The sequence below is a fragment of the Lampetra planeri genome, chromosome 23, assembly GCF_965212315.1.
Source record: "Lampetra planeri chromosome 23, kcLamPlan1.2.h2, whole genome shotgun sequence".
Lineage (NCBI taxonomy): Eukaryota > Metazoa > Chordata > Hyperoartia > Petromyzontiformes > Petromyzontidae > Lampetra > Lampetra planeri.
The window spans coordinates 10,310,948-10,334,924 of NC_136129.1; the positions used below are offsets into that span (position 1 = coordinate 10,310,948).

General features: G+C 52.7%; 1 protein-coding gene across 15 annotated transcripts in view; it reads right to left on the bottom strand.

Moving 5' to 3' along the window:
* Positions 1-23,977, bottom strand: part of LOC144726481 (C-Jun-amino-terminal kinase-interacting protein 3-like) — a 58,710-nt gene that overhangs the window by 21,373 nt on the left and 13,360 nt on the right. For 8 of the 15 annotated variants that reach the window (XM_078605237.1, XM_078605241.1, XM_078605236.1 and 5 more), the window contains exons 2-13: positions 21,520-21,640; positions 19,718-19,788; positions 19,213-19,304; positions 14,651-14,707; positions 10,741-10,912; positions 10,200-10,286; positions 8,694-8,916; positions 7,816-7,921; positions 6,349-6,470; positions 2,953-3,010; positions 1,579-1,731; positions 1,157-1,226 (exon numbers count right to left, since the gene is read on the bottom strand). In XM_078605237.1, the coding sequence (XP_078461363.1) occupies positions 1,157-1,226; positions 1,579-1,731; positions 2,953-3,010; positions 6,349-6,470; positions 7,816-7,921; positions 8,694-8,916; positions 10,200-10,286; positions 10,741-10,912; positions 14,651-14,707; positions 19,213-19,304; positions 19,718-19,788; positions 21,520-21,640 (1,332 nt within the window). The remainder of the gene's footprint in view (positions 1-1,156; positions 1,227-1,578; positions 1,732-2,952; positions 3,011-6,348; positions 6,471-7,815; positions 7,922-8,693; positions 8,917-10,199; positions 10,287-10,740; positions 10,913-14,650; positions 14,708-19,212; positions 19,305-19,717; positions 19,789-21,519; positions 21,641-23,977) is intronic. The other 7 variants (XM_078605242.1, XM_078605239.1, XM_078605234.1 and 4 more) reach the window with 4 other exon arrangements.

Genomic DNA, 23,977 nt, shown 5'->3' on the forward strand with positions numbered 1-23,977 from the left:
GTGGGATCAGGTGAGAGTGTGGAGTCAGGTGAGAGTGTGGGGTCAGAGTGTGGGGTCAGGTGAGAGTGTGGAGTCAGGTGAGAGTGTGGGGTCAGGTGAGAGTTTGGGGTCAGAGTGTGGGGTCAGAGTGTGGGGTCAGGTGAGAGTGTGGGGTCAGGTGATAGTGTGGGGTCAAAGTTTGGGGTCAGGTGAGAGTGTGGGGTCAGGTGAGAGTGTGGGGTCAGGTGAGAGTGTGGGGTCAGAGTGTGGGATCAGAATTTGGGGTCAGGTGAGAGTGTGGAGTCAGGTGAGAGTGTGGGGTCAGGTGAGAGTTTGGGGTCAGAGTGTGGGGTCAGAGTGTGGGGTCAGGTGAGAGTGTGGAGTCAGGTGAGAGTGTGGGGTCAGGTGAGAGTTTGGGGTCAGAGTGTGGGGTCAGAGTGTGGGGTCAGGTGAGAGTGTGGGGTCAGGTGATAGTGTGGGGTCAAAGTTTGGGGTCAGGTGAGAGTGTGGGGTCAGGTGAGAGTGTGGGGTCAGGTGAGAGTGTGGGGTCAGAGTGTGGGATCAGAGTTTGGGGTCAGGTGAGAGTGTGGAGTCAGGTGAGAGTGTGGGGTCAGGTGAGAGTTTGGGGTCAGAGTGTGGGGTCAGAGTGTGGGGTCAGGTGAGAGTGTGGAGTCAGGTGAGAGTGTGGGGTCAGGTGAGAGTTTGGGGTCAGAGTGTGGGGTCAGAGTGTGGGGTCAGGTGAGAGTGTGGAGTCAGGTGAGAGTGTGGGGTCAGAGTGTGGGGTCAGGTGAGAGTGTGGAGTCAGGTGAGAGTGTGGGGTCAGGTGAGAGTTTGGGGTCAGGTGAGAGTGTGGGGTCAAGTGATAGTGTGGGGTCAGAGTTTGGGGTCAGGTGAGAGTGTGGGGTCAGGTGAGTGTGGGGTCAGGTGAGTGTGGGGTCAGGTGAGTGTGGGGTCAGGTGAGAGTGTGGGGTCAGGTGAGAGTGTGGGGTCAAGTGATAGTGTGGGGTCAGAGTTTGGGGTCAGGTGAGAGTGTGGGGTCAGGTGAGTGTGGGGTCAGGTGAGTGTGGGGTCAGGTGAGTGTGGGGTCAGGTGAGAGTGTGGGGTCAGGTAAACCGTCGAGGGTCCGGGAGAGTCTCATTCAACCTGGGCGAGTGGAGGTGAGTGTGGCGTCTCTTACGTCATCCGGTTCTTCCTTCTTAAACTTTCGGAACTTGTCTGCTTCGGTTTTCAACCTGAAACAGACCGTTCTGATGAGCGAGTATATCGGTGAGTTGCATTGCACCGCCACCCACTCAAACCTACGCGGGGACGCCTACGTGTTAAAGGGGACACCAACATGGAAACCCACTGACCCTAGAGCTATCGGAGCGATCACCAGCAGCATTATCGCCACCACATCACCACATCCAACACCATCATCACCAGCACAATGGTCATCGTTGTCGTCGTCATCGTCGTCATCGTCGTGTCCTTTACACGTAACCCGATGAGCATCTACCGAGACGTGGCGAAGTCGCTCTCCGACGGGGGAGCTCTTTGCGGAGCTGGCCGGGGGGGGGTGGTGGTGGTGGGGGGGGGGGGTTGGGGGGCTCGGCTCACCTCTTCAGCTCCTCGTCGAGCTCCTTCACGCGGGCCTCCACCCTGGCCTTGGCCTGGCGTGCACTCTCCAGCTCCCCGCGCAGCACCTCGTGCTCGCTCGCCAGGTCATCCACCTTGGCGATCAGGTCGTTCTTCACGATGTTCAGCGCGTTCCTGATTGGGGGGGTGGGGGGGCGGGCAAATGAAGTCACGGTTCTGCTCTCAGGCTCTGGTTCAAGTGAGTCGACTCACAGCCGCACGTCACTGGAGCCGGCTCTCAGGGTGGCGATCCCAACCGTGCTTAGAACTTGTGCGAGCCGAGCCGGGCCACAGCTGAGCCGCTTCCTTGGGTGTCTTTGGAAGCTCCGGAGCGGCTCAAGCCTGAGCCCAGCCACGTTGGGGGCCGAGCCAAGACTCAGAATATGGTCATAAAGGATCGCTGTGCTCGTTGCCAATACCGTCTTGCCTAGATCTCATCCTGAAGATGCTTCACATAGCCTCAGGCGAAACATTGCGTATCTAATTGCGAAATTTGGTTGTGTGAATCGCTCTTCAACTTATCGGAAGTGAGCTGAAACGATAATAATCTGCGTTGTTAAACGCTCGTACACCACGTGACAATTTTATGGGGTTGGTTGTGTCAGTTGGTGGACATAAAGTTGGCCAGATCATTAACGTGGCCTCACCCAAAATCAATTATGAATCATAATCAATATCATCATACCCCTGTGTATGTACGTGCACATACACGTGCGTCGGTTGTCATTCCAATGCTGGATGATGGCCTCCCAAGGCTGCGCAGGTAACGAGGGTCATCTTGACCATACTTCACCACACTGGTCAGTGCAGGTTTGCGAACGTGGGGGAAGTACAGAGCAACAGTGGAATTTTCTGAGCTTCATTCTGCTGCCCACAGCGCCGATAGCATCCGACCTGTGCGTGGTACGGTGGTCGCTCTCGTCCAAGACACGAAACAGGCTCAACTCTGCTTAGTTGCCGAGGTCTCGTGAGATCGGGAGCATGCCGGCTGAATTGGTCCACTCACAGAATGGTGTTTATTATTATTATTAATATTCGAGCTTACAGGTCGGCTATAAATCCACGTTATTCGTTTTAGAGCAGTGCTCTTCACTGCAAGGCCCGCAGGCCACTGGCCACTCCTGGTGGCCCTTAGTGCCGCCCCCGACAATCCACAAAAGTGAAAACAACCCCCGATCATCATAATCATCATCGTGCTGTCAAACCCCCAATGGTTTCAAGTGTGTGGTGACCCTCACACTGATGCTGTCTTATCGGCCAAAGTGCCCCCTCCTCTGAAAATGTAGTAAAGAGCGCTGTTTGAGTGTAGGCCACAAGCCCGCTAAAAGCTTGATCGGTGACAGTAGCAGGCCTTACTTGGTCTCCATGAGCTGCGTGTTTTCCAGGATGAGATTCTCGACTTCGCGGCCCATGCCTGTGGTTGACGTGAAAAGAGCAACCGGTCACGTGGGACGACACAGCAGCAACAACAACAACAGGGTCCGGGGGTTTTACTGTCAACCCAACGGCGGCGTGACTACTCCCCGCGCAAGGTTTGACGAACGCCAAGGGGGACTCGGTGACCCCTTCTCGAGCGGGGCACGACAAAGACGACGTTGAATCAAACACGGGGAACAACAAAATAAATCTATATTACTTCATTAACAACACTGACTTGCAGAGGGCCACCAAACAAAGGTTCACTGCCCTAGCGTGCAGCACGCTGCCAGAAGGGTCTTCTAAAAGACGGCTTTGTTGACAGCTATCGGGGGTGGCAAATCTCAACCAATCCGCTGTTACTACACAGAATTGCCGCCATGTATTTATTTTATTTGTTTAAGATACGATAAGTTTTTAAATGTAATGATGTGATGATTATCACGATATCGGTTTCCTCATCACGTTGTAATTGTTCTTTGAATTTTCATCGTTGTTTTATTTTCTATTATCTACTTCCAGATTACTTTAACAAATGATTCAACTTGAAAAATTATTCAATTTGAGTTCACTCAACATAAGCCTTACAATCATTGCAATGTTGCAGTGTTGCAATGCGTAAGGCCCATGACACACATGCTGAATGAAATGCCATGGGAACATTGTCATAATTGGCATGGCATCAACAACCACAATTTGTAAATTGAATGTGTAATCGTTACTTATTTACAACTTCAATTCACGTTTGTTAATTCGCAACAAAAATTTGCCGGGATATTGAACACTCAAATGAATAGAACGGTAATCGGGATATGACAATAATTTACAAAAGTGTACTCACGATTATGATGCACCTTTATATCGCATGATATATATCGTAGTATCAATGATATTATACCGTAGTATCGATATATATCGTAGTATCGATGTATACTGTAGTGTCGTCAGAGTGCGCCACTACGCACGTGTTACACTGCACTTGACCTCATGCTAAGCTTATGTGCAAGATCAGACGCTCTGTTATTCAATAAATGTAAACTAGCATAATGCTGGCGTGAATGGCCATGTGCCGTTAATCTTGTTCGCGATCTGTACGTTCACAAAATGCAAAGTGACATAGCCGTGAGTATAAAAAAGCAAGGTTGACAGCAGCCTTACCATAAAAGTTATCGCGCGCTAAGGTCCCGCATCAGGGGCGAGGGCGGGAATCACAAAGAAAGTTTAGAAAAGTCAGGAATCCGTGAAAAGTCATAAACGCACGGCGAGAGAAACAGACTCTTACGGCGAAATAGGAGACTCGGATGCAAATGGAAGGTGCGCCAGCCCGACAAACATGCACACGGAACCACGTTCACGCGGAGGCGACAGTCGTCAAGATCCGAACCCGGTGACCACGTGCGATACCCAACCTACAGCTCGGTGCGCGATCCCTGTGGACCGGCCCAGTGTCTAACAACGCACAGCCGGTCAACGCTGCGGCGTAGAACAAACTGAGTCACGGCTGGAAGCACAAGCAGAAAGCGAAGGATGGTATAATACAAATAATTATGACGATGCAAAGTTTTCGGGCGCTAGCCACGTGCAGCAAGCCCGCTAGACGGAACGCAGCGTCACGCCGTTGCCGCGTCGGTTTTCACGGCTGCGCTGCACGGCTCTCCCGCGTGCTCTCGGGCCGTTACCCCAACTCTCGCTCGGCACGACGTTTCGCCCCGCGTGCCGGCAGCTTCTTCGGGAACCGAATTCCCGACGGCTATTCCCCGAGGAAGCTCCCGGCGCGGCGGAGTTCCATGGCGGACGTCGTGACGGACAACACGAGGAGCGACGCGAGAGAGCTCCACAGCGGAGAGCGCCCAACGTGGGGCAGCACGCAGCTCACGGGAGGAGCACCCACGTCTCGGTTTAATAAAATAAAGTGACAGCCCGCATTGGTTCGCACGGGAGAAACCACAGCTTCGTTAGCAATGACAGCAGACCCGACCGGCGCATATCCTCTACCGCACAATCACGCTACGTCCACGCCCAGGGCGCGACTTGCGTACAGTCGCAACTCCCACTTTCAATGGACGTTCACACGTCTGACCTTTTTTCCGTAACGTCCGCACAAGCCTCTGCCTCTAGAGTGAGTCGGATGTGCGACGTTCTACCGTATTGCCAATAATTCGCCCTCTCGTTGTCACGGCCCCGGACGCGTGGATTTACTGGGCGAACGTGTCCCCACGTGTACGCCGCTCGCTGCAGACTTGGCACAGGCGAACTACGCACACGCCGACACGAGGCCCTGCCGGACAAAGGCCGCCCCTGTGCAAGCGGGGCCGCTGCCCACATGCACGCCCGCGCCACGCAAGAGGCCATTCCTCCCCACAGATAACTCCGCAGGGGGGAACTCAAGCAGGCGTAGAAAAGCGGGAATGGCATTGGAGAGAAATAAACTGGGAAGAGATACACACCGGAAAACTCTCCTATGAGTCAAGGACATTCCGATGGAGCAGCAGGAGGGACAGAGGAGAGAAGGCACTTCGGTAAGGATAATTAATGCGGGGCAGAGCCAGGCCGGTGCGCAACAGGGAAAATCGAATTCTGCGGAAGCCACTCGATTCACACGGCGCAATTGCAACACAGTGCATCGGCGGCGGTGACGGCGGCCGGTGTCCGAGTAGACGTCAGGTTGTCTAAAGCGCGCAGGCAGACGCTCACGTCTACGCATTTATACGAATACCGTCATCTCAAACTAAAAGTCCTTTTTTTGTTTTCAAGAAGTTGGAGCTTCCTTGCATTTCCACCCAGTCTGGAGGCTGGACAATGCGTCTGGTATGGCTTCATACTTACCATGACGTGTGATAAACATTCACTCATTACGGACATCGACAAATTACTCTGTACTTTTTCACAACGTGCATTTGTATTCACACCATGTTCAACCTCTCAAGTACTTCACACACCACAGCTGCAATCACGGACACATTTGGGTGGCCATTAACCAACCCTACTGCAGCAGGGCAAGCGTTATTATGCCAGACAGAACTTGAGTGCTCAAGACAATTGAGGTATAATTATTAACGATGCTACATAATGAGCTGGTGAAACGTGACGCTTATAAACAGCCAGGTTCTATCTACGACAGGCCCCAAGCAAAAGTTCGTGTCATCTGTACTTATCATTGCACCTTACAGTGGAAGAGTGTGAAATAACACAAGTGAATGTTCAATTGGTCAGATTTCCCTAACGGGCTGGGCGAAATGGGTCACATGGTCATGCACCCGAGTCCTTGGTCGCCCGGGGAACCGCTCGCCTGCCTGTCGTGCCGTGTGCGGAGGGGCGGCGCCGCGCAGAACGTACCGAGAAGGTCCGCCCCCTCGTCCACATCCCCGATGACCTCCGACCCTGCGGTGGAGAGCTCCTTGTAGAGGGAGTCCGTGTTGATTCCGAAGGCCTTGTTCACGATGCCCTGGGTGGGGGTGCTGCGACACAGCGGAGGCGAGACCGCACTCGCTCGGTAAGGATCACCGCCCCTCGCTCGGTAACCATCACCACGCTCACTCGGTAACCATCACCGCCCTCGCTCGGTAACCATCACCGCGCTCGCTCGGTAACCATCACCGCGCTCACTCGGTAACCATCACCGCCCTCGCTCGGTAACCATCACCGCCCTCGCTCGGTAACCATCACTGCCCTCACTCGGTAACCATCATCGCGCTCGCTCGGTAACCATCACCGCGCTCGCTCGGTAACCATCACCGCGCTCGCTCGGTAACTATCACCACGCTCACTCGGTAACCATCACCGCCCTCGCTCGGTAACCATCACCGTACTCGCTCGGTAACCATCACCGCCCTCGCTCGGTAACCATCACCGCGCTCGCTCGGTAACCATCACCGCGCTCGCTCGGTAACCATCACCGCCCTCGCTCGGTAACCATCACCGCCCTCACTCGGTAACCATCACCGCCCTCACTCGGTAACCATCACCGCCCTCGCTCGGTAACCATCACCGCGCTCGCTCGGTAACCATCACCGCCCTCGCTCGGTAACCATCACCGCGCTCGCTCGGTAACCATCACCGCGCTCGCTCGGTAACCATCACCGCGCTCGCTCGGTAACCATCACCGCCCTCACTCGGTAACCATCACCGCCCTCGCTCGGTAACCATCACCGCGCTCGCTCGGTAACCATCACCGCCCTCGCTCGGTAACCATCACCGCCCTCACTCGGTAACCATCACCGCCCTCACTCGGTAACCATCACCGCGCTCGCTCGGTAACCATCACTGCGCTAGCTCGGTAACCATCACCACGCTCACTCGGTAACCATCACCGCCCTCACTCGGTAACCATCACCGCCCTCACTCGGTAACCATCACCGCCCTCACTCGGTAACCATCACCGCCCTCGCTCGGTAACCATCACCGCGCTAGCTCGGTAACCATCACCACGCTCCCTCGGTAACCATCACTGCGCTCGCGCGCTCTCAAGTGAGCCGCGCGCCGCCCTCGCCCCATCAGAGTTCCCCGTGCCAGCGCGGGGCAACGCGCCACTCCCTCCGCGGGCAGTGCCCACACTCACGGTGACTCCACTGCAGACTTGCCACAACGCGGGAACCCATTTTAACAGACCCCTTAGGCACAACCGGGGCTTGAACGCAAAACCTTGCGATCACGAGCGCACGGCTCACCCCGACTGCGCCAAACCGGACGCAGCCTCGATTGATATTTATCTTCGTGGCCTTGTAGCGGAAACGGTGAAAGTTTACGGTGACCGACGTCTCGCGAGCGTCGTCAACGCAGAGAGAGCAGTTGCTGCCGAGTCACCTGGTGCCGCCAAAGCCGTCGAGGGGAGCCTCCGGCACCATGTCCAGCTCTGGGGTGGAGTCGATGATGTCCTGGATCTCCGACCACTCGTCACTGCTCTCCATCCCTGCGTTCGCACGCACGCACGCGAGTCTAGTATCTCGAGTGTGTTCTGTTTCAGCAGGCGAGAACTCAAGAAGAGTGCAGGATGTTTGTCCGATTTGCAAGCGTGACCTGGGTCATCGAAACGACCCGATAAATGTCATGAAAACGAAGTACAACATCAAAGCAATGAGATATCAGAGCCAAAGACCACCATGGCACAGATGGAATTAAAACACGGTACACAAGCATTAATCGCCATCAAATTAAATAATTTTCTGTAACGAAATTGGGCGTGGACAAATTACTTTTAAAAACCATTAATTTTGTTTGTCAGCAAACCGAGGGAGGCCTGTTTAAAAACAAGCAACGGTTTGACAATTTGGTACGTCGGGTTGGAGATTACATCCAGCATCATCAGCTGTTCACAACGCTGAGCTCTTGCGTGGCAGGAAAATCATGGAAGTGATGTCCAATTTAGGATTAATGTGAAACTATTAAATTTTTTCATATCCGAGCTTGATTTTCGGATTTTAGATTCATAACAAAAATTGGCAAAACATTCATCCAACACACCTAATGTGGTCAAGGTGGTCATGATAAAAAAATTTACGTATATAAATCACCAGTGATCGCCATTCGCCATGGCGATGGAGCGTTGGGCAGTCGAGACGTTGGCACGTTTTCTGCCCAAAGACCCGACCAACACGGAAACGTTCGGCAACAACACGAACCGCGGTGCTCATCTACATGGACGAACGAACGGCTCCCCCCCCTCCCCCACTTTGGGCGTTCACCTATGGACACGTTCTTGGTCTCCTGCGAGGCCTGCACCTCCGTGTGCCTGCTCCCGAGCCTCCGCCCGCCGGCACGCGCCGCCGCCGCCAGGCCGGCGGCCGTGTCGCCGCCGGCCGGGGAGAGCACGTCGGACGGCAGCGAGGAGGACGGCGTTGCAGACTTGGTGCCGCCCGTGCTCGGCGTGGCAGCCACCGACGATTGGCTTGAGTTGGACAGCTCGTCCTGCGTGGTGGTGCGGTGGTGCGGTGGTGCCGGCGGGGGGGCGAGTGGACGGAGGGGACACACACACGCTGCGTTAGAGACGGGAGACGTCGCGTGGCGTGCGTGTGCGTTATTGCCAATCAAAATACATGAATAGAAAACAAACAAAAATTTTCAGGAGTACAGAATTGTGGGAATGAACTACAACTGAGACAATTAGAAGATTAATTTAAATTATTGAGTAAAATTTTAAGAGTACGTAAATTCATGCTTGCTTAGTACCGCTCCTTTAAAAATGGCGGAAAACCTCCTACAAGCCAAGCGCAGTGTGATGCAGCTGATGACATCACCAAATCCCGCCCATCACCTCCCATCCAGCGGCACAAGAGGGAATTCCAATGGGGGGAACTTTTCAATTCCATGAGAATCATTTAACACTGAAACCAATACTATCGTTAACATTGGGAAATCTGGAAACACAATCAGCAACGGACATTTAGTGTGTTCGGACTTCAAGGCAATGTGAAAGGTACATCAAGTAAAACGTGCAGAGAGTTAAGAACGGACCGAGTTTAGTCATTTTGGAAGAATTGTAAACACATTAAGGGATTAAATCAGCACAGGTTAGGATCTTGTGCAGACACGGACCTCTTGAAATGTGACAATTTAAAAACAGATTCAGAAAAGTGACGCGATTGCTGGTTACTTGGTTATTGGAGACACACGACATCGCACAACGGAGATGAGAAACTCGCAGCTCAAACCGACCGTTGGACCAGGTGAAAAGCGATATTTTAACTCTTAACGATTACTTGATTAATTGTTGTCATGTACATATGATTGTTGATTATGCCAAATGTTTGATTTGAACTATTACATGGGCACGCACCAATTTCATGCTACATAGACTTTAACGTGCCCTCTGCAACACACGGAACAATTTTTTGGTAAATTTCAAAAGTGTTTATATACTCTACCGCAACGGCCCAAGTCAAAGCCGTCCTCTTTACGCGAACCGATTCCAGAGGCAATCGCTGGCTGCGGCCTGCAGATGCGATCGACGTATGCGGCCTCTCCACGCGGCACACTCAGATCAGCTGATCCAACATACGCGAATGTTGCCCATCTCCACCGCGCACGCACGCACGCACGCATTAATAACAGACGTCCGTGATGGTCGTGGCAGAAATCGAGCAGATGGCCCCCAGGTGTTATTGGTCAAGCGAGCAATCAGAATCAGAAGCGACGCAGCAGACGCCACGAAGATCGGCACGCGTGCGCACAGGCGGGAGGGGTCCGTCTACCTTGGTTCCTTCCGCGGCATCTTCTGCAACAGAAGCTAATTTACTATGGGCACTCGTGTGGGCCTCCTCCGGCATATTGTCCCCTCCCTCCAGACAGACATCACCGGGTTGACAACACGCGACAACGATTGATGAACCCGGCACGCGAGTACGAATTCAGTCACGGCAATGTAGCAGAAGCATCGTTGCACAAACTTTGAAAAATAAAGAGCACATTCGGTCCTAACAGGGCTTGTCGGTACCACACAGGGCGACAAACGCCAACGATGATTTTCCTTCACGCATTCTATCTCGCAATGACAAACATGCACGATAGCAAGCTCACCGTGGTAGCTTTTTATCAGAAAAATATAATAAGGATACCCATGGTGTGCTTGACAGGGAACATCGTTTTGGGGCAATAAAAACACCAACGGGTTGAATTAACATCTGTGGAATACGAGAATGAGTAGGAGGTGCGTGATACAAAACAGACATTGTCACCCTAACATGGCCCCATGTGTACCAGGGCCTCTGTGATGGGAGAGGGGCTCCGGGCTACCTTGATGCTGGCGTTGGCGAGCACCTGCACCGAGCGGCCCGACTCGGGGCAGGGCCGCTCCCAGCTCTCGTTGCCCGGAGTGTCGCCCTCGCAAGGCGGATCGGCGCACATGCCTGCCTCGGCCTCGACTGCCCCGAACGGGAAGAGGCTCAGCGAGGCGGGCCGCTCCTTCCTGGGGTGGGAGGCATGAAGCAGGCTGTGAGTGCCACGCACGGTACCCCCCCCCACCCCCGCCACATAGTCTTCACCGACACTAACTCGGTTGGGAGTACACACGCGCCCGCTAATTTCCTAACGGGCGATTTTACTCTGCGCCCTTACACGAGAGACTACTTCTGGGGGTTTTGCTCCTTCCCTCTGGACAGACGGCACCCGGCTAACTTAGCCGGACAGATGACCTTCATCTACGCACCGCCCGGCGCCAGCCACAGAGCCCGGCGGTACGGGAACGGGCCCCTTCGCAGCTCGTGATCGAGCGAGATCCTCCCTCCCACCCGCCAAGCCACTGGCCCGCCGCGGCACGCTAGGCGCTACGCGGGATTCTCGTTCGGTCTCGAACCCAGAGGAGGTCGCACTATGTGTGGGTGCGTCCTCGGCTTCAGAGCACAGCCTGGGTTCGTCGCAGCTTTCTCCACGACGAAGCTCGGTGTGAACAACGAACTGCGTTGAATAATTAAGAGGATGAGTGCCTATCCAGCTGCAATAGACAAATTACCAAATAGGTCGTGCAGGGGGGGGGGGGTGTCTGCACGGACATACGCCAGGGAGAGTTCTCGCTAGGCGCGAGACGCGGCTTCACCTGGACAGGCATCAACGAGAGCGAACTATTTGTTTCACGATGCCTGGGCTCATTGGTAGGTTAACGGCCCCCATCACGGTTCACGAGTTCTTGGCCAAGCGAACGGCTCGAATCACTTTTCAAGCTTAAATGTGAAACCTCCCGCGTTCGGATTCCCAGACCCGCCCCTGGATGTGTGCCAACGTTCTTAGTTTAAACAGGCGCGGCGCGTCTGCCGGGGACGATCAGATAGAAGCAATCAAGCCAGATGACACAGAAGCAGACACGCACAAGCCACGTGAAACTTGAAATTCAAAGGTCACCAGTGAGTCAACAGGCCCTGCGCAAGGCTATATTTGCCTCTCTGATGTGAACACGTTCTTTACTTTATTTAATTTATCTATCTGATGTACCCTGCCTGTGAGATATGCCCAATATACAATTCACTGACAATAATTCACCCGCAGCATGTAATTTCCAGAGCCATGGATGTATTCTAAATTGGCTTGTCATATTTAACCTAATTTATGCTACGTAAATGGAATTACATTAAACTGTCCAAGTGATAACACCGCAGAACATTTAGAATCGGCGTGGTGCTGAGCCACGTTGTGCCCACAGGGACCGCTGCCACTGGGGGTGCCCCCTTTAGAAAAAAAGCGTTGAGATGAGATACTATTTTAAAGGGCATCGGAGGGCGCGATATCAGAAACAAATCATGATTCACTATCTATTATTATGCAACTCGTGCAATTAGCGAGATTAATATTCTACTCTCGTCGTCATGTAATCCAAGGTAACACTGTGGCCCGATCAGCTGCAGGGCCTTCCGCCTTCTCTGCGCACAATCCCACTCGCAGCACTGCGCCCTCCAGCGCCGCTGCTCGCTCCGTGACCTTTGAAGCCCTGGGCCCCGCGTGCTCGCCGATGGATCCGTGCGTCCAGACACCCAAGCAATCACAGTTGGACAAGGATAATTTTAGTTTTGGGAAATCCAGCCACTGGCAATCATCGTAGACCAGAGAGTGCACCACACGTGAGAGCAGTGAATGGTGAATTCGACAGCAAGGCTCGGTACAGAGTGAGAGAGACACACACAGAGAGAGCGTGGCTGCGATGTGAAGCGATACGCGACCCGGCCTGGGTTTTCCAGAGCACCGGCGTCTGGCGATTCCACACAGAGGTCATGCCCAACACGAGCCCCTCTGGGAAACCCCGACTGCGTCAAGACTTGCGTGACGCACCAAAGGGCTAGAAGCTAAACGTGGTAACAGCACCAAGCCCATTACAGCACGATTGGCCAGAACTGCGGACAGCAATCGGTGAATGCTGAACTGTTGGTGGTTTCCTAGAAGTTGTTTAAACCTTCGGAGGGGCTGAGTCCGTGACTTGTTCCGCTCCCGACCTTTGGAACTACGCCAGCTCAAGTCCCATCGGGCACAGTGGAATCTTTTAAATCAAATGCACAAACACATTTGTTTGCATTGGCTTATCCTTTGACCGGGGTTGATTGGCCGATGGTTTTTAATATTGTCTGAGTATTTATTGTAAAGCTTCCTGGTGTGGTCTGCATGAAGAGCTCTGTGTGCGAAAGCGACGCGTATCGAATTATAGCAGGAAGGCGGGAACAGCTGCCCCTCTTCCGCCCCTAAACTTGTGGACATGGGGGCAAGGAAGTTGCCGTGCCCCCCTCAATTAGCTCCATGGGCCCCGCTGACTCCTTGACATGGACCCCACCGCCGAATTTCTTAATCGATAACAAGAAGCCGGGCTAAGTTGCATTTTTTTTTAAATGAATGACATTATTCATAAAAATTCTACATACCTGTTTAGTGGAATACACTTAAAATAGTTGAATACATTGCAGAGAGACACAGCAGGATTGAGGCTGTGCATTTTGTACTGCCTCGCAGTGCTCTGTTCAATGCCCTCGGTTAATCAATTCGTGACCTGCGATGCCCTCGCTTCTCAGATTCATCGCTGCACCAGCTGCCGGGCGGAAATTACTTTCTGTGGAATGCCTCGAGCTCTTGGAGCAAACGCAGCACCCGAGAGGGGATGGGAACGACTCGCCGATGGGAACGACTCGCCGATGGGAACGACTCGCCGATGATTCGAGCCGAGTGGCGGCAGCATCTGAGTCCGTACGCCGTGTCCGGTGTGCGCTGACACGGCCGAACCGTGCAGAGGTTCGTAATTCAAGCCTAGCGGCTGCCGTGGTTAGGAATAAAAAAAAAATACGCGCCGTCTGCAGGAGGCCATGTCTGCGAGCGGCACAGTACAAACGTGAAAAGGTTCATCCGCAAATTACCGGTAGACGATTCCCATCTGAGCAACACTGCACCCTACGAACAGCCTCTGTGCCATAAGGGGCGCAAGTACCAAATGTGCATTATTATGTTGCGTGTCATACATCCTAGGTGCTGTAATGGACTTGTGGAAGAGCACGAACACACACACACAGAGGATTCAATGAGTCTGGCTCGCTTCGTGCGATGAGCCGGTCCTATTCATGTTTTTAGGATTTATTTTAGAGTGTGTGTATCACACGTGGCCAACGCTAATTAAAGAGCAAGCCAAAATAAATCACCCACCCGTTTCATTAACACCAATGAAACACCCTGTTGACACGATCAATGTGAGAACCAGGACCGGACCATTTTTTTTGACTAATGGAAGTGGCATTTAAATCATTCTTTGTACGCAGCGTGTACAACTACAGCGGTAGCAGCAGCAGTGACAACAGAAACCAACCCATGAAGAGCGCGGTTAGTGAGGGGGCGGTTTGAAGAATTCCCTCCCCGCATCCACGTACCCAATGGTACAACCCGCCAGCAAGGTCTCCAAGCCTGCACAGTCATTCCCAATCCAAGTGACGATGCTGCCCCACCACCACCAAGGCCCAATACATGTCCAGCAGTGAAGGCGGTGGGGGATGGAGGGGGATGTTACATTGGCTTGCCTACATTTGCTGTGGGATGTACCATTAGGGATGCAATAGCGGGGTGCGGCGAGGCAAATTCTGACCACCGCCACCCCCTGCGGAGGATTATGGCGAACCCACGGCACACTGCAGCAGCGGCGGTGGCGGCGATTGGCACAACACTCCCGACACAGCGGCACTGTACCCACCGCTGGTCCCCGCCGCCCGGCTGCACCTCGGGGCCAACGAGCCCCTTTTGCTCCTTCCTTAACGGCGTACACACAGCCACACAACAACGCAACATGCTCCGTCACACACAGGGGGGGGGGGAGCCGGGGGGGGGGGGGCGAGCGAGCACCGCTAGTCCCCCCCCGTACCGCAGCAGAGTGGTGGGGCTGTGCCCACAAGTGGAGGGAGTTACCGCGTGGGGAAGAGGAGGGTCAGCGCGCTGATCGCACGTAGCGCGCTGATCGCACGTAGCGCGCTGATCGCACGTAGCGCGCTGATCGCACGTAGCGCGCGAGCAATCGGAACGTTTTTTTAATACTATCAGGTAAGGGCCCACCGAGCTGCAACATAGCTCGTTTTGAGAAGTAACCCGGCTATCGCATGCGATAGATAGCTCAACGAATTGGCTTATCATCATGTGGACATTTATAACAGTAGCCATATACAGCAACAGGCGTCAGGGGTCGGGATCAAACCCACGAACTCCTGCATACCAGGCGAGGCAGTTACCATCTCGTAGCCACCGTGGTACCCCGAGGTGGGCCCTTTATGAAAACATTGCCGCCCGAGAAAGCGGTGCCCCGCTGCCATCGGCCAGAAGAAACACGCGAGCGACTTCATCAGGAGGCTCGTGAGCGGCGGCTTTGCCACAACCACCATTGCCGAGTGTTCGTCTGCGTCCACTTGTTGTTCTCCGACAACATTTGACACGTTACTCGACGGTCCATACCAGGGGTCTCCAACCAGAATAACAAGAGCGGGTATTTTTTTCCCACCGAATTCGGCACAAAAATCAACATTTTAAAGAGCCCCGATGCGTGTGACTGCACACACACACAACGTCACGAAGCGGTCCGCAGAGAGCCACACGCGGCTCCGGAGCCGCAGGTTGCCCACCGCTGTTCTCGATCACAGTGCCCCTGCCACGCTCATCTCTCACGCGGCTCCCGCCACGTGCGCCAGCAAGCGAGGGAGCGCCGGCGACACCTGGGGCGTCACGGCGCAGCACGTGGTGGCTACGTGCGCCTGTTGGTGTTTTCGCCCCCTCGGGAGCGGTGGGTATCTCCTCTGGTTAGGCCCGAGTGGGTTTTAACGCAATAAACAAAGATCCCCCGAGTAGTCTAAAGAGACTACTGGGGCAAGTGCTGTTAGCGAGCACCTATGAAGGCCGTAACGGCACACGAGGGGGGTGGGTGGGCAGCACCACGCCGGCCGCCTTTGTCTCCCCGGTGGCGATGTTTTTACACGTCGCACCACGTACCCAGGACCGATTTGAAGAATGGTCAGCGGTGTTGGTCGTGAGCGGGAATCGAACTCGGGTAGCCGGGCTCGTGGCGCAGCGTAGCGCTAACCGCTGCGCCACCGCTCCCAGGCAGATTCGCCCCCTCCATCGTCTCGCAGTCCGCTGCTCTGGGACTCCGCGCATCGCTAAAGGAGCACTCGAAATGTTAAGTTACTTACTTCATTACGTTACTTCATTACGTTACTTCACTGGCACAGATCTCAAGTGCGCAATGGCCACCCACGCTCTCTCGAGCGCGATCCGAGAAACACATCATCATCACCAGGCTGCTGCTGATGATTATGATGATCACCATCATCATCATCACCAGGCTGCTGCTGATGATGATGATGATGATCACCATCATCATCATCATCACCAGGCTGCTGGCGATGATGATGATGATCACCATCATCATCATCATCACCAGACTGCTGGTGATGATGATGATCATCATCATCATCATCACCAGACTGCTGGTGATGATGATGATGATGATCACCATCATCATCATCATCACCAGACTGCTGGTGATGATGATGATGATGATCACCATCAGCAGTCACGGTCTTACCACTGCTGGATGAATGCCTCCTCATTTTGTGTCTTCATGCAGCATCAGCTAAAGCGGTTCCAACTGTGGCAATGGTTTTGATAATCTCTTTATTGTCTTCATGAAGGCTTTAGCGAGAGCCTGCCCCTTTAAGATCGCCTACAAACGCCAGGCGTGGTTGCAACACCTTTTACAAATCCACATTGTTAAGTTAAAAGGACACCGCGATGATCGGCGATCGCCAACTAAGCCCTCAGTTGGCCACAGCGCCAAACGAACAGATGCAACCCAGACGGGTCGAGCGCGATTGGCAAGAAGCCTGCGCTCAGGTGGTCGTCTCGACGCGGGCTTTAAAAGCAGCGTTACGTAACAGCTCTTTCATCGATGATTTAAACGCGCGCCGAGACCAACATCCGCGGTCCCAAAGGGGCAGGGCGCCTGACAGGGTCGTCTCGCCAGACACGACGCAGGTTCCCACCACACGTGGAGCGCCGTGGTGGTAACCGTGGATCCCTGTGGAAGTGGGTGTGCGCGTGTGCGCGTGTGTGTGCGTGTGTGTGCGTGCATGTGTGCGTGTGCGCGCGTGCGTGCGATGGCACACGAACACACCCAAGCGAGGCCTCCCTTGAAACCAATCCATACAGTGCGGCACGGCCACACGAGCGCTGACAAATGCTCAACAGCCTTTGCTCAGCGCACAACACCTGAAAACATTCACCGTGCGTTGTCACTCGCGTGATTTCCGTCGGTGCTGACAATATCTTATCGATTCATATCGTCATCATTATTATTTGTTTTTTCACGAGCGCTTTCGTAGCGCTGCCATCATGCGTTTCAACCGGTCTGCGTTTCACCAACAGGGCTGTCACCGCGCAACAAAACAAAGTGAACTTTAAACTTGGGGAAGGGATTCATTCGTTAATTCACGTGGGTCCGAGCGTGGGTGCGAGTGGTGGTGGGTTTATGAGAGCGTGGCGCAGCGCGAAGGACACGGCCGAGGGATGTGAGCGCAGAGGCAAGACGGCCAAGCCATACCGTACCTGCTTCTCCAGTGGACGCGGCTGTGCGCAGGTAAGCAAGCGTGGCGGCAGGGCGAACACACAAGGGGGGGAAACGCAGTAAGCGAGGAAGGCAAAGAAGCAGATTCAATGTTCGTATTGAAAAGGTTTTTTCCTTCCTTTGTACGTTTACTTTCAAAGAGTGCATCTGTGTGCCAGACGGACGAGCGAAATGGAAATAGATGAAACGGTGTCGCCCCTCCTCCCCTCCCCCGAGAGGCCGAGGCTTTGGTGGCCTGAGAGGCTGTGGGTTAGCAGATACTGCCACCTCGCTAAAATCTAGTTGTTAGCTACTCAAACCTTTAACTGACGAGACAAACCCATCGGAACAGAGTAATAGCGCAGGCCGGAAAACCGTAAGTTCTAAGCACGTGGTATTTGTGCATTATACAATAAGCATCTGGAAGAAGTGCATTGTGGTCCTATTGCCTTTTGATGATGACCTAAGACAAAGGGACCACAATGCACTTCTTCAGGAAATGCTGATTGCTTTATTACAAATTTGTGTGTGTTGTTCAAAACTCATGATTTTCAGCCCCCAGACGGAGCGCAAGAAACTGCCTGTCACTCCGCAGGTGGCGTCACCAACGAGAGTAAAAACGTAGCTCTTTTAAGGTGCGGCTAATTGCTTGTGAGGACCATCAACCCCCTGGGTTTCGTAAAATAATTTTTAAGAAAGAAACAGACACCGTTTGCTGAACTACAGGGAGGGTCGGACGATTGGTTTAAAATTAAACTCCGCGTGAGAACTTCCGCGTGACTTTCTAGCCATGAGAGGGCTTCTGGATGGAGTTGGAGCAGCAGTTGTGCTGTTCCTCCTCCGTTGGAGTGCAGACTGCGTTGGTTTACAATCTGGCCCACAGATCGGGGTAAGTGGCCACAATCGCACCGTGTGACTTGCAGCGCCACTGAGATGTAATTATTAACATCACGGGGTTTCTGCCCCCACCCCCACCCCCCACGGTTAAAGACCGGGAAGGGAATACCGCTGTTCAGCAGCACAGCAAAGGGCAATCGTCCTGTTCGTGGCGAAAACCAACGTGGCGATAGAGCGGTTTCACGGAGGGGAAGGGGGGAAAAAAGGGGAAGGGAAATGATGAAAGGGCATGGCAGGGCCGAACTACAAAGGAAGAAAAAAAAAGCCAGACATGGCGTAGAAATAAAACTTACTGAAGCAGAGCGTCAGCAGTCTTTACAGGGGGCAGGGGATCGAGCGTGAGGTTGTACGAAGCGGGGTGGATTGCGTGTGAGTGCTGGCTCTATACACGATGCGAATAATCCGCACGTTAATGTGGCTGCGAGCGTGGACACAGCGCGGCTGTTTTGCAAAGGCAATGCGCGCTAATGAAATGACAGCGAGCTTATGCACTGCCCCTTCATGAGATACATGCATTTGACAACTCCGCCCAATTTATTCACGCACGCCCCGTGTTTGTTTGCAACGTGTAGGCGTATACAGACCAGCATGCATTATCAAAACGAAACAGGTCGAGTCCAGATATACATTTCCAACTGCAATCTGCGGAAGTCGTATTCGAAAATGGCCGTCGCATTGAGGCAGGAACACGAACACACACACACGTTTGTACGCTAGGTACTGAAATGTGCCAGTTAGTAATAATTCTCAAAGCGGGCTGGTGCTGCGCATACGTTTTACGAGAAGTCTGGGAGCCGTCGGGCTGACCGGCGTTTGCCTGCTGAGCTTTGGTCCGCTCCATGTGCTCCATGTACGTCTGAATCATCTGAAAAGCACGGCGGCAAAACACAGCGTGCGCTCGACACACATGCACAGAGCGCTAGCCAGGTACGGGCCCCACTTGGCAATGTTTTCAACAGACATCTTGCCCGGGTTTCTTCAAAAATTATAACATTCACATGGAGATGTTTTACCATACAATTCTCCTTTATACAGCACCGTAAAGATATTGTAGAAACTCGTGGGACAAGAAATACGGGGGGGGGGATTTCGACAATTAACATATACTGTACCCGTACAAAAATATTGCTTAAAAGAGAAGTCAAGTCATAGACAGAGATCAAGAGGAAGGTCTTGAACAGGGGGCAGGAAGTAGGTCGCACAGATGGCTTGGAGAGACGGCGTTCCAGGCTACCGAGGAGAGCAGAGAACCTTCACCGCTTGGCCGTGCGCCCGTACCTCTGTGTGCCTCTGGTGCAGCATGTTGTATTCCCGCTTCATCTCCGCCTCCCTCTCGTCGTGCCTCGTAACTGCAACGGGGTACGGACGTGCGTACGCGCTGTTACCTTCACGCTCTCGGCCGTGGGCGTTCGCGCCGAGCCAGGCAGCAGCTTCGTCGTGTGCGGACTGCGGCGGCACCCTGGGACCGCCGCTAAGCTTGTTTACTTAGCGGACACGGCCAGTGACGGTGCGCGTCGCCGTCCGTCTCGCGCCACGGCTACGGTTCGGGGAGCCACGGTGGCTGGGAGATGTTAACCACCTCGCCTGGTATGCAGCAGGAGGTCGTGGGTTCAATTCAGACCCTGACGCCTGCTGTATATTTTAAAGTTTGCATGTCCTGCCCCCGCGGTTGTGTGGATTTTTCCCCGGGTCCTCTGTTTTCTCTCTCCACATTTATAATCAACGTGCGCTTATAGAGTATTTGGTTGCTATACATTTCCACGTGATAAGCCACTTCGTTGAGAAGTCATTTGTGATAGCCAGGTCACTTCTGGTAAAATAAAAAAAACACTTTTTGGTTCTTTCGGTAAAGTCAAGTAGGTATAAAATAAAATAAATCACGATGTTTCGATCGCAACACAAGCAATCATCATCAGGTGGGGAACCACAGCAAGAAACATTTTTTGCTGAAGTGGGAGAGAGATGCCGTGGAACGCTAGGAGAGGGACGTGAAGCTGGACGGGGGGGGAATTGGGCGGGGTTGGAAGTGGGAAGCCGAGAGAGCTGGGGATGCATGGGGGAAGTTTTTGTTTAAAATCACACGCCGTTGCAGGCCTTGCTGCCACACTCGACGCGCTGAACGACGTCGGCAACACCAAAGACGCTGCACTCCTCAAGGCTAGCGCGAGAATCGAGTCGGCTGCCGACATCCGCGGTAGTTCTACGCGGTGTCCAGCGACACACGGGCGGACATACCGCGCTCCGCTACGGTCGTCTACGCGGTGACCGACTGGCCGAAATGACCACAATACAAGTCTGCACCAGATGTTAAGGGGTGCTTTGCCAAATCAAGTACAACGCTTCAAATATATTATTTTTACTACACTTGATCAACAAGTAAAGCTTCACCGAGTCTCACCGAGTTTTCAGGAGGGTCCTGCCAACCTTTCGCAGGAGCGTTGGGCCATGTTGTCGCTGTGTACGCGATCACCAATTGAGTAATTCAGTACAATGTCTTTGGTCAATACCAGTTACATATATATATTTAGCAATGGGAGGAAACAGGAGAAGTGAGGAAAACCATGCGGAACAGGGGGAGAACCTGCAAACTCCACACACAGAAAGGAGCACGATTCGCGAATCAAACCCAGGCCCTTCTCGCCGTTAGGCGCGGGTGTTACCATGGGCACCACCCTGCCGCCCCAATATTAAAAATACCCAGCTCCTATTAAAAATTAACCAGGCGCGTGTGCGCCTGTGTGCAGCACACCACAAACGAACCGGCGCGCTTTACTCTCTCACTCGGCAATCAATGGAGCAGATACGATGCACGTCTTGCCGTGCAAGCAAATCGGTCAAGAATAACTCCGCTTGCAAAAAAATAGAAATGATTTGCCGATGCTGCCGCATTAGGTGCACAAGCACAAAGAACAAAAACAATTCAACACATTGGTCAACGGCACTGTGGCCTTGAAGGGAATCGCGTACATAACCGGTGATGTTACGTGGCGCGTACATTGGCAAAATTTACCCCGCAGGTTACTCAATTGCGAGTAATCTGCCTGTTACGTCACCCATTAGACGTTTTCCCGAGCTCTTACTTTGGTCACAGTAGTTTTTTACTTTGAGCTCCAGCTGCCTGGACTGAAGCTCCAAGCCCTCCACCTTCATCTGCAGGTCCTTCTTCTCTTGCTCCAGGACATCTTCAAACTCGATGTATTTCTGCACGCACAGCGATAGCCAGCCACGCGCTCCCATCACACGTTCCCACGTTCCCATCACACGTTCCAATCACACGTTCCGACGTTCCCATCACATGTTCCAATCACACGTTCCGACGTTCCCATCACATGTTCCAATCACACGTTCCGACGTTCCCATCACATGTTCCAATCACACGTTCCGACGTTCCCATCACGCGTTACAATCACACGTTCACACGTTCCCATTACGCGTTACAATCACACGTTCACACGTTCCCATCACATGTTCACACGTTCCCATCACGCGTTCACACGCTCCCATCACGCGTTCACATGATCCCATCACGTGTTCACACATTCCCATCACGTGTTCACAAATTTCCATCACACATTCCCATCAAATGTTCCGACATTCCCATTACACGTTCCCACGTTATCATCGCATGTTCCCATCACACGTTCCCACTGTCCCATCACGCGTTCCCACGTCCCCATCACATGTTCCCATCACGAATTCCCACATTCTCATCACACGTTCCCACGTTCCCATCACGCGCTCCTACGTTCCGATCACACTTTCCCGACACGGGTTCCCAACACGCGTTCCCACGTTCCCATCACACGTTCCCACGTTCCCATCACGTGCTCCCATCACCCCGTATGGAAGTAGTCTCTTCCAGCTTCTGGTTACCCTTTGAGTGTCAATGCCAAACTCCATGTGATAATAATGACTTCGTACATTTCGTATTCGCACCCTTGTTCTTATATCGCAGGGTATCATGAAGGAAGGCACTATGTTTCAGAGACATAGTCTGTAATAGTCTCACAGTAGGGGGTGATATTGCTTTGTGCAATCCAAATTGAGTAACTTGTGGTCACATTTCCGAATTTGCCAAATTTGTACGATGATGTCGGTAGGCTATGGCACTCTTTTCAAATCATGTAAGGGGATCATTCATTATGCACTGTGAAGCAGACGCTGTGTAGTATTTCACGGTTAATGCACTCGCAATAATAACCAGGACAGCCTGCAGAGTCCGCACCGCGAGCCTCTGCAACAGGTGGCAAACACGTGACCGCTGGGGCCACGTCACCGTGCAAATTCACAAACTGTGGTCCGTGATGCCTTTCAAAAATAAAGATAAAACCTCCCTGGTGCAGATGTGGCCACGAATGATTCGTCCACAGAGGCAACAGACGATTCAAGTAAATGTTCTCAGCCGCAAACCAAAGTCCACGTTTTACAAAACCCGATAAACGTCACCACGGGATCCCTTCAACAGGAGTCTCGTGCCCTCCACCTGTCTGCCCGTGACGGTGACCACCGCGATAAACAAAGACCAGATTCTTCTTCAGAACATGTGTCCCATAGCCTCCCTAAGACAGGATCGATTTCACTTAATATTTCATACAATTGCAAGCTCGGTGGAAAAGAGGTTCCCTCAGTCGGGCCAAGCCCCTATCTCCTTGCTAGCGAGCCTCACACATGCATAATTATTGCTCTCCCATCTCAATAACAATCTCATGAAAATCGTCACCAGTATATAGATTCCTGTGGTTTTTTTAAAACTTAGTTTGGAATTGTGTGAAGATCAGTCTAAAAATAATCTATTTGTGCTGCAGGGAATTTATTATTTGGCTTCGATTTGCGTTTGTACAGTATTTTAGATTTCTCATGTGACACGGCAGTTTTTTGTTGTTGCTTCATGAAAAACTAAGACGAGGTTTTACCCTTGCTGGCAATAAAACAGGCGGTGTTACGATGTTCAAACACCAAATAGAAACATTTTGCAAGGAATCAAGTCTGCACTAACCACACGTACTTGTGGTGAACATGCAAACAAACATGCTCTGATTGATACTGGAAAAAAGTTCCCATTTTGTTGTTGTTGTTGTTGCTGTTCAGATAGCGGTTCACGCTGTTGCTGAGCTTTGTTGATTTGTTTTTTGTGATATTTGACGACCAAGGTCACTCGTTCCTCTTGCAAATTGAGACTCGATGTCTCACCTGGTTAAAATATACACTTGAAACGATGCACTCCAAAAATAATGAGAAATAACATTCCGCAACATTACAGAATGTCTCGGAGCGCAGTTTTATTTAGCCTAGGAGACCTCCTGATGGCAGGAGGTGGTGGCAATAGACGTGGCCTGTAATTCAGCACTGTGGAGGCGAGGGGTTGGTGGATCGAACAAATGTTGCGAAACTCCCTTCCCATGAACTCATCTCCATCTGTTCCATCTGCATTGGATAGAGAGTTGCCCACTCGCACGTGCGGGTCTTCTCCAGGCACTCTGGATTCCTCCCACATTCAACCACGAATTAACTGACCGATAACACCGTAACATATATACA